General features: G+C 40.8%; 1 protein-coding gene across 1 annotated transcript; it reads right to left on the bottom strand.

Annotated features, from left to right (window-relative positions):
• Window positions 1-204: 204 nt before the first annotated feature.
• On the bottom strand, window positions 205-4,807 carry LOC115907225 (matrilysin-like). Its single transcript, XM_030954920.1, has 6 exons — window positions 4,700-4,807; window positions 3,944-4,167; window positions 3,689-3,837; window positions 1,921-2,046; window positions 843-1,004; window positions 205-303 (listed from the first exon to the last, which is right to left on the bottom strand). The coding sequence occupies exons 1-6, from the start codon at window positions 4,805-4,807 to the stop codon at window positions 281-283; spliced, it is 792 nt and encodes a 263-aa protein (XP_030810780.1). The 3' UTR covers window positions 205-280.
• Window positions 4,808-11,114: the final 6,307 nt, after the last annotated feature.

The following is an 11,114-nucleotide window of genomic DNA, read 5'->3' as shown; positions in this document are numbered from 1 at the left end:
AAGATGCTTGTCTGACTGTCTATCATGCATGCAGGAGTAACTTAATGCCTCAGTGAAATGCCAGAATGAAAGAGAAAACCTTAGAAAACAGAGTATACATTTTTTTATTATTATTTTTGTTAGGTGAAATAGTGTAAAGTGCAAATAAATCAACATAAAAATTCAGGGAGAGAATGTGCAGCCCAGGAGTTTACCATCTTAATTAGCCGGAGGATTAAAATTATTTTGGAAGACCAAAACAATGAGATGTGAATTCTTTGCTCTTCATTAAGCACTTTCTTCAAGAGTTTGATGGCTTTTTCCCTGTGGAAGAGAAACACAAACATAGAGACCCTACTGAAAATTGTCAATGCAGACAACTGTGTTTTCTTCCTAGTGTTCCTTTAGCATGCCTTGAGTGGGGCGGTGCCTAAGGAAAAGCAACCCTGACAAATTCTGTCCTGTGGGGTCAATTCTAGTTATGTTCCCCTGTTGCTGAGGAGTTTCTGCCTTTACTGAACTTGGTGAGTGGCACAGTACGTCTCCTCTCCTGCCAGGAGCACCACTCACTGGAAGAGCTCATTTGCAGAGCAAGGGCCACAGGATTTGCTTGGCAGAATGCAGGAGTGTGGGAGGACAGAGCAGCAGGCCATGCACTGCTGCTTTGTCACCTCTTGGTTGCAGTGGGAACAGGCTACAGAGGCAACATAGTGAGTTGACAGAGTAAGCAGGAGTTGGTTTTCCCAAGTTTGTTCACTTTCTTTCTTTTTTGGTAATATGATGAGGCCCTTGCAATCAGGGAAAATGAAAGCTGTACCCCAGTAGGTTTTTGTCTTGAAAATCAAATTTCATCATAAGTTTACCATATAACTTCTGAATTCCTCTCCTGTCATCTGCTGGAAGTCTGAAGGTTTGTGGGTTCTGATATGAGTAGAGAGGGTACATCAGAGCTCCACGGACATTGGAGTGAGCAAGTCCCAATGAATGGCCAAATTCATGAGCAGCAACAAGGAACAAATTGACATCTGCAAAATAGAAGCACATAAATGGATATTAAAGGTATGGCATTTCTTTTTGAAATTCAATTAATTGAAAGTGCAGGAGAATTGGTATATTTCGATCCATCTTGAAATGAAACCCCAGGCTTTTGATCCATTATTGCTGAGCTTTCTTTTATTACTGTAATATTTTATAAAAAATCTACTGATTCCTTGCATATGCCTCTAGAGACTCCGAGTCTCTTTTGGACTCTGCTTTTGATCGACCACATTCCTAGAAACAAGTCAATTTACCTGTTCACAATTTATGTAGGAATCAAAGGCTCACAGTCCTTGTTTAGCCTGCAAATAGTGCTTTAAATGATGGTCAGAAGAGGCATTATGTAGGTGTTCATGGTAATGAAGCCCTAGTAGTTATAATGGTAGTTGAAAAGGATAGAAATGTTAGTACTGAAGTAGCACTGAAGGATGAAGAGGAATTGAAAGCAGTTCCTGTGATGGTGTTTGCAGGGGTCTTAGGATGAGGGAAGAGATGAGAATGTTGACTCCATGTTTCAGAAGGCTGGATTTATTATTTTATGATATATATGATATTAAAACGATACTAAAATACTAGAAGAAAGGATTTGATCAGAAGGCTAGCTAAGAATAGAAGAGGAATGATAACAGAGGCTTGTGACTGAGACAGTCCAGATAGCTGGACTGTGATTGGCCATTAATTAGAAACAACCACATGAGACCAATCACAGATCCACCTGTTGCATTCCACAGCAGCAGATAACCATTGTTTATCTTTTGTTCCTGAGGCCTCTCAGCTTCTCAGTAGAAAAAATCCTAAGGAGAGGATTTTTATAAAACTTGTCTGTGACAACTTCCTGTGGCTGTGTTCTTCCAACATGTACAATATTTGCCTTTCCCTTTCATCTACACATGTGAGATTTACCTTGATTGACATCTGACCATTTTTCATCATCATCAAAATGAGCATCTCCACCAATCCCATCTCCAGGTGCGAATGCATGGGCCAGCGTGCCACCTCTTCCATCGAAAGGAGATCCATCACCATGCTCTGCATTTGAAATAAATCAATGTCATCAGATGAGATCAGTTGTCATATTTAACTTTAGCAAGTAGAAGCATGCTCTTGGTTTATGCTAGTTTTGCTGTCTGCCAAGCCTTAAAAAATCTTACAATGGCAGCAAGGTTGTGAAAATGAGAAGAGAAGCTTAGGGAAACACTCTCCAAATTCCTCGCTTAAGTTCAAATCTTGTATTTGATAGTTTGGTTTACTGCATGTTTCAGGAAGAGCTGAGTATTTTTCCCTGAGCTTTTGTCAGAAGTGTGGTCCTGAGGTCACAATCAGGGATGATTTCAGAATAAATACTTAATGCTTGACAAGACTGTTGTTAATATCTTGTTGTTAATATCTGTTGTGAATATGTTTGATGCTGAAAAGTGCTGGGCAATATTAGTTGTAGACATTATCAATTGCACTGATTTTAGTATGGATGGTGATTTTGGATAGATAACCATGTTTCTGTAGAGATAAGTTCATTTATTCCCAGCCTTGAGGTCTGGTCTATTATCTGCTTCTGTCATAGTGCAGGTGGAATTTTCTCTTTCCTACCTCGAGAGCAAGAGCTGGATCAGAGTTGAGCCAACTTGGAAAATTTCCCTCTCCCTCATAGTGAGTCTCTGACTTTACTGAGGAGTAGTTGGGAAATGAGATGCCATCCTGTGTCCTTTCTCCCAGACCATGTGGATGGCCCTTAGGGCACGACTAACACAGGCAGTAGAGACTTAATCCTAGTGTGTGACATGGAATTAAAACCCATTCCAGATTGAAGGATCACTTCTGCCTTTGACTGGGACGTGAGGTCACCTCTTTATGGCACCCTAATGTTCTTGCCATCAGTGACACACAGGCTTTGCACATTTTGGTGCTCATCTGCTTGCAGGCCAGATGCCTGATCTGCACTACCAGTCAGTGGTGCTCTAATGAGTATTGTCAATGGATCTAGAGAGCAAGCCAGACAAGCTTAAAGTAGGCATTTAGTGAGTCTAAGCTGTCAGTTTACATGCCAGGCACATGTTCAAGGTACATCCATAGACTACTCCAGATCACAGATGGATTTCTGAAGTGACTTCTGTTCACCCCACTTACCACACTTTGGCTGCTGCACCTTGGTGCAGTCTTGGGATGCAAGATACCATTCCTTCTAGAAACAAATCAACCAGAAGAGACTTTCTATGGCCAAACATAATGCACCCCAGCTGCCAAAGTGTGCTTATTCTGGGAACCAGGCTGGGTCTAGGCCTGAGTAAACCTGCCTTAAGCTGCTTGAATGCAGCCTAAGGAGGCTGGATCTTCAGAAGCTGCTAATTTGCTCTACAGAGCTCTTCTCTGTAGTTTGCACATTTTTATCAAGGCAAAAACACCTTGAACATCTAAGGTTAAGTGTCTCATTCTGGGGCCAAATTCTCCCTTCATTTCACATCTGTGACTCTGAAAGGATTTTTATAACTCTCTTATAGGAGTAAAATTGAACAATGGCATAGAAAGTTGGTGGCATGATATAGAGTAGATAAAATTTGTGGAGACTTTGATTTAATTCCAAACTCTTTGTTCTTTCTTAAAGCTATGGCTATAAAAATACATGCTTTGAGTAAAATATGGACCATTGTATGTTAAAAAGGACAGGTATTCTCACCACGACGTGCAAATCTAATCTCAATGTCTGCCAGGCCCGTGTCAACTTTTTGGAATTGCAGTGGAGTCACATCACTCCATACCATCAAGGCCCTTCTAATTGCATCATCCACTTTCCGTCTGGGTAGATCAGATGTATAACTGAGAATCCTGTCAGCAAAGAAAAACAGGTTAATTTCATTCAGGCTGTGAAGGAAACCCACCTAGTCAAATACAGAGCAATTCCCTTCCCCAGAAAACCTGAAACATCACTTACTTGTAAGTTAAATGTGTTTTTTTCCATCTTGGAGTTCCAGGAAATGTTTGGTATTCTGCTACATCAGGCATACCACATCTGGGCATTATCATTATTCCTTCTGTTTCTTTGTCTAATTTTCCAGTTACAGTCAGGTGGAAAAACTTCTGCATTTCTTTAATCCTTTCTTCTATGCTTAGGTTTTGTGTTTTTGACAAAATTGGGAAGAATTTATCAAGATATCTCTGGAAGAGAAGAGGGAAAATACAGATTAATATGTATATCTGTGATATTTTGGTAATTGCATTTTACATTTGTTTGAATTGTTTCTTCATTCTGCATCATCCATTTCTAATTTTATTTGTATCTTTCCATTTCAATTTACCAAATTCTGCTCTCTCAGTAATAGAGATCAGCATATATAAAAAAGAATCGTAACAACAATGAGACACTGTAATTAAGAAATCCTGTCAAGTTACCACAATTTACTGAGCATTCAAATCTACAGCCTTCTAAAACAGCACACATAAAATTTTGGACTCCTTTTAAAAATTACATGCTCCCCTTTATTTACCAATTGGAACTTTGTCTCTTTTTAAGGTTAGCCTTAAGATGTTTAAGCTAGTCAGCAAGTCTAAACTGTTTTATATCACATCTGCAAAAACTGTTGTTGTAATGCAAGACAAGGATAATACAAACAGGTAGGAAAGGAATGTAGAAATTGAATCAAAATCCGATTACTCATAATGTAGTATTGTTTCCCCCCATATAACATACCTTTACTTTCTCAAGGTCTATGCTGCTCCATGATTCTGGTCTTGGTAGTAGTGGAAAAGCAGGAGTCTCAGGCAGGAAGATGAGAGCACAAAGCAGGAGGTAGTGCATGGTGCCCATCTTGATGAGGAGCCTTGCTGCAGCAGAAAGAGTTTGACTTTCTGTCTCCCAAGACCAGAGCTAAAACCCTTATATAGATCCTGATAGCTCCAAGCAGCAGTTACGCATGTGACTCACTTTTTGGTTCTGTTAGTGTAATGTCATCAATGCTTTAAGAAGTAAATGAAATCACCTTAAACAAATCTTTCTTGTAACTTCCCTGTTGATGTCACGTCACAGCTAGCAGCCAGCTTTGTCTCTCTCTTTTCATATTATTCCAGTAGTGAAACCACAGGGTCATAGGGAAATTCACTTTCTGTAACTTTATCGGTACAGTTACTGTGTAATCACTTCAGACTGTGCTTTTCCCATGTTCCTTATACACAAAGTTATTTTGCAAGAGCCTTTTGGCTGCCTGCCTGTATCAGTCTATGTAGAGACAGAGAGGAGATGGGTGCGAGCAGTGTCTCACTGAAACCACTGACATTACAGCACTACCCAGTTCAGTAAACTTTCAGAGGTTCTTGCAGTTCAGGAGACAGCTCTTTAAAAGCACCCTATAGAACTAGGAGGACATCAGTTGCCTTTGTCCCTTTCCTTCCAAATGGGATGACCTATCAGAAGAATCTCTTCACATTTGAGAACTTGTTAGAGACTATAGCTTGCAAGAGTAGGTGAAAGCTCTCAGGGGAAAGAGAGGAGCTTTCCCTAAGAAATATGGAGCTATATTAGACCTCCTGCTGTACCAGTGCAACCTGAGAAAGCTGCATGAAGCACTGACAGAGCAGGGCAGCTGTAACCTCCCTGGCCCCCTGATACCAACACTGATCCCAGCTTCACTCTACTAAATATCACTGGATAGCTCTGGTGCCTGGAAACACCAGTCCACAGACTGATTTATGATTTTTTTCTCAGGGTGTGCAGTTTTGTGACTATATTACCTCTAATCTGAAAGGAAATGTTCATAAATAGGAAAAGAAGGTTGATATTTCTCCCACTAGGAGAGCTCTTTATGGCTATAGCTTAATGCGTATGGAAGTGTTTGTGGGTTATTAGCTTGTATCCAATGTACTTCTGACTGATGATCAGAAAGAATTTAATTTCAGAGAAAGATGATCTGTACCTCACACAGCTGAATTATACAGGAGAGGACTACAGTACACAGCAATGTCTGAATCAGCTGCTAAAGGAATGACGCTGTCACCTACTATTGAAAACAGTCTAGTTACTGACATGTGATCATTTCTGTGTGTTTTTGTAACTTTCAGAAAATCAATCCATGTCCAAATGTTTAGGCTAGATTAAAAACATCTAAACATTTTATTGCTAGGAGTAGGTTCACCTCCTTCTTCCTCAACAGCTGCCTTTATGTATGACTGTGTTAATAAAGTTGGATCTGGACCAGGTTCTGGGTTGCAGGACATGAGGATGTGTTTAAAACACTTTGAACTCTATGACTCCAGTGTGTGGGACTGGTTATTTCCTCATAGACACAAGGGGAATCTGAGGGCTTGAGAGCTGATGTTGAGCAACTTACATATATCTTTGACTGCGCTATGAGCAAAACTAAAAAGGAGAGTTTAAACACAAAAGCCTAATGAAAAAGGACAAGCTCTATGCTGTATTTCATTTTCTGCTGGAAGGTTGCCATTTCTAGTATTTTTTTTCTCATAAAAGTGAGAAGATTTTGAAGAACTTTAGGCTTCAATGGAAATGGAAATTCAAAATGAAAATCAAAACGGAACAGATTCTGTTTCTTTAGATTTAGCTGTGTGAATTTTGCAGACTTTATTGCTTTGTCTTGGTCTTGAATAATAAAAAATATTATGGGTCAGGAAAAATAATTTCCTGCACAAACATCATAGTCGTGTGACTTGTATTCAGCAGAGAACCTGTCTGTGTTGGAGTGTATGACCTGTGTAAACAAAGGTCAAGGAGATCTAAAGTAACACTGTAGAGATATTTAATAATAGAAATTGCTGTAAATTCCATTAAGAAGACTTACAACATTGCCATTGAAAAGTTTATGCTGTCACATTTTTGAGGATAGTAACCCTGCTGTAATCAAGAATGCTGCATTAAACTATGTCCTATGTGGAACTCATTGATAGACACCAGACCTTTTGAGTTATAGAGAAAAATACTTCAGTATAAAGTAATACCAGAGTCTCCTTTGAGCATGACTAGGATGAAAAAGTGAAGTAGAAATGAATGATTCAGTAGTGAGTGGTCACTGTCTTGGTCATTTGACTTGGGCAGAAGGCACCGCTGAATTCTGCCCAATCTGAATGCAGACAAGAGTTCATACAAGTCAAGAAGTGTTCAAAAATCTTTATTAGTGTTATGGATCTATCTGGGATAGATTAAATTTATTAATAGCACCATGTATGGTGCTCTACCCCCATGCTCTGGGTATTGGTGAAGAGTCTTCCCACAATGTGATGACTTTCTCTGCTCACACTTAGCTTTCACACTGTATGGAAGAGGCTGGGTGGAAAAGTGGCTGGGAAGGGGCACATCGAGGACAATTCACCTGAGTTCTCCAAAGGAATATTCCATATGATATAATGTCATGTTCATCAATAAAACTGAGCTAGCATAAGAAGGAGGTGGAGTGAGGGTTGTCTTCCAAGGTGGTTATTGCCTGGAGGCTGGTTGGACATCAGTCTGTTTGCAGCAGGTGGTGAGCCTGTGCAACACTTCGCCCCACCTCCACCTCATCCTTTCATTTATTAAACTATCTGCCCTTCCTAATCTCTCCCACTGTGCATGGGGAGCAAGCAAGTGGCTGTATGGGTGATTAGATGTTGGCTGGTTTTTACCCCCTATGGTGAATATCAAGCAAAAAATATTGCCAAAAATTCCTGAGAAATGTTTCATTTGGTTCACTTGTGAATTATGCAATATTGTATTTAAGGTCCTACCAAACAGGATAGACCTGTTTTCTTAGGATCTGCAGGACACATGATTGGTTTTGTTCTGTTATCTGGTTATTCAATTTGACTAACAAAAAATAAAATTCAAACATGGCAAATATCTTTGCAGAGCAAAATATTTTGTTTTCTGCATTGCAATTTCTGAAGCTAAGTCCTGCAAGGCGCAATCTGATTCAGAATCTTCCTAGCTTCTGCAGTCCGTTTCCATAGATTTTACCCAAGGGCTCTCTCTGCAAAGGAATACCTTGGCACCTGTGATACAGGGCTGTGTATCATTTTTTCACGCTGTGTGATGGTAAAACCCTCCAGTCATTCCTGCCTGAGCACCAAGGTCATGCCAGGGCCCCTCGGCATTGCGTCAGCTCGTCTCAGGAGAAAGACAAGCCAGTTCTTCTCTCCTGTTTGGCTGGATCAAGCTGCATTGAGGTATTTCTCAGCAAGATCCCACTGCTTTAGGGAAGGAAAGGCCCGAGGAAGGGATTAGATGTTCAGATTCAGCACAAACAATGTGATGACAACTAGCACATCTATGTCACTAATAGTTAAGCAATCAAACTTAACACATCTCAACTTGTGGATTTACCATCTTCTCACAGTGTCTAGAATTGCTTTGCTTTGTTTCTCTAATTACTTTGTATTTACAGCAGTTTAATTGGGACATCTGGTGGGAAAAGATGCAAGTATAGAGATAAGTTTTTACAATAATAATCTTGAGCAACAAACCACAAGGGAAATAGCTTTCCTGTAAGTGTAACCTACCTGTGTGACCTTCAGACACCCTCAATTCTTTGATTTGTCTTATCCTTTGATAAGGAGTCTCTTTCCTCCAGCTAACAGACATGTGGATCTCTCAAAAATGTCTACATAATAATTCAATTTACTCCATTTAAGTAGAAGTCATAACCTTTAGCTGTATGCAGTCATTCTGTCTTCCAGAAGCAATGCACAGGACATGGAGAAGGGAAGAGGGCCAGAAGTCAGCCAGCTGCATTTCACTGCAGTGTGATTTGAAACCTTCCTGGGTAGGAAATGTTACATAACTTCCCATAGTCATCTTTCATTCATGAATTCACTTTTTGTAGTTGGCTGGCCCCATCCATTTTTATGTCTGTCTCAATACTTTACATGACTGAAACAAGATGTAAACTAGAACACTGCCTACATCTTGGCTTGACAAAACCGTATTACTTAGTGTGGGAACCCCCTAACTTAGCATTTGCACTAAGGCAACCTCAGACTGCCTGTAATCCTACAGCAGAACCCTGTGAATGAGCTGCAGAGTCCCACCTAAAACAGACTGAGCTTGTAGTGGTCTTCTCTGTCTGCAGACAGGCAGAGAAGCTGTGGCAGCATGGGAGGCATGCTGGGCTTGGCCTGTCCACACTGACTGTAACCCAAACTGAGGAGCAGCTGATGTCCACAGCTCCTCCTGACTCATCCCGATGATCTGCAAGGGTCTGTACATGCTGGGACAGCATGGTGAGTTTGGGCTTTGGTTATTGTGGAGAACAGGATTTGAGAGACAGGATAGACACTGCAGAACTTGACATCTGCTGGGTCTCATAGACTTGTATAAGTCTTTGGAAAATATGCTGGGAGTATAGATGACATCAACCAAAATTTTGCTTTTAGTCTGATTTGAAAAATCTTATTTCTATACAAAAATTCAATGGCCCTGAAATACCAAAGAGATTGATACAAGATTTCATTGCAAATTGACATGCAATAAAGCAAGTCCAGAGGAATTACAGGCTTACCTCCATGGTGTTATACACTAGTATAGAAGGTGTGAGATTGAATTTGAGTGTAGTCGGCATAAAATCAGTGCAGAAGGTTGATTTATTTCATGTGTATTGGAACTGAGATTCAGCCATGAGGATTGCAAAAGACCACAACCAGATGTGGACACAAGTGAAAAAGTTTGTACACCATTTCCCTGGAAGTTGTCAGGTTTCATCATGCTATTGTCGCTATTCAAATCATTCCTGATTCCCAGCACTGATTCATGTCTGGAAGCTGTTTGCCGCTCACCACTCCAGGTGTGGGACGGGTCCTTTTCTGTTGCCCTGTCTAGTTTCCAGTAACCGAGTAAAAAGACAATAACATCACTTTATTGGTAAAACTGATTGTATCATTGAGGTTCTCTTTCACCAAAAATTTCCTTCCTTGCACAGCCTTGCAGCTTCTGTGTCCCACAAATCACGTTACACTGAGTTTTCCAATATGGTGGATTTTGACTTTGGCACCATTAAAAAGCAATCCAACCATTAAAGACTGCACAACCAAATAAGGATTGTTAGCACTGGGATGGTGAGGAGTGAGTCACAAAGAAGCTTTGCTGATTTTAGAAAACTTTTTCGTGCAGCTGCTCACTAGCCTGAGTGGTTGCTTAACCAATCCCATTTGAGTAAACCAAAGTTTCTGCCTGTCCAAGGAGTTAAGTGGCTGTAGAGAGTGAAACAGTGAGTGCTGAGGCCTGGGTGCCTGTGTGGGAGGGGAATGTCCCAGACCAGCTCAGATGTGGTCCAGCAGGCTGAGCATCCTCAGTGGATTGCTCAGCACCATCCCAAAGGGATGCAGTTGGTTCATGCCTAGCTGATCCTAGTGTGAGCCCAAGTGCAACAAGTACAGATGGTTACAAGGCTGGAAACACACACCTGGTCCGGTGTGGAACACTTCTGGAGGCACACCCAGTACCCTGGCCCTTTAAAATCTAACTGACATCATTACATTTTCTCCAGAGGCAATTTTCACTGCCAGATGACTATGGCTGATCACAGGTCAGGAACAATAGTCTTTTGTATATGTTAATCCTTAATTATCCATTACATTAATGTGTAACAACAGGAGATTGCACGTTGCAAGAGGAGTCACTCCAGTCCTCATTCCATGTTCCAGAAATTTACTGTAAATCAAGTTTGCATTCTTACATAATGCAAGTTTACATTTTTATGAAAGAAGGAAACTAGCCTACTTGCCTATGTTTTTGGGTGTGTGTGTGTGTTAGTTTATTTGGTTTTGGTTTATTTCCTTTTTTTCTTCCTACAAAAGAGCAGCACCTTTGCAGGCAGAATTAATTTGTCCCAGCCTGCTGCCTTGGAAGTTGTCGTCAATTACTGTTCCGCAGAGGGTGGAAGGAGTTTGACTCCATCACACTAATAACAGATCCATGGCTGTGCCATGACAAGGCGGGGGGAAGCAAATCCAGGATGCTTTACACAGTTGCAATACAGATGTTTTTCAGTAGTTTACAGTTAGTTGAGATTAATCGCTTGTGTGCAGCAAAACCAGCAGTGTTGCCTTAGGGATGTTCTCTCTGTCCAGGTCAGAGCAGGACACTGGACTGTATAGGCTGTTCTACCTGTTGTGCTGTGGATTCTGAC

Source organism: Camarhynchus parvulus, chromosome 1 (assembly GCF_901933205.1).
Source record: "Camarhynchus parvulus chromosome 1, STF_HiC, whole genome shotgun sequence".
NCBI classification, from domain to species: domain Eukaryota; kingdom Metazoa; phylum Chordata; class Aves; order Passeriformes; family Thraupidae; genus Camarhynchus; species Camarhynchus parvulus.
Note: the sequence above shows the minus strand (reverse complement) of the source record. Positions and strands in the feature narration are given on the sequence as shown.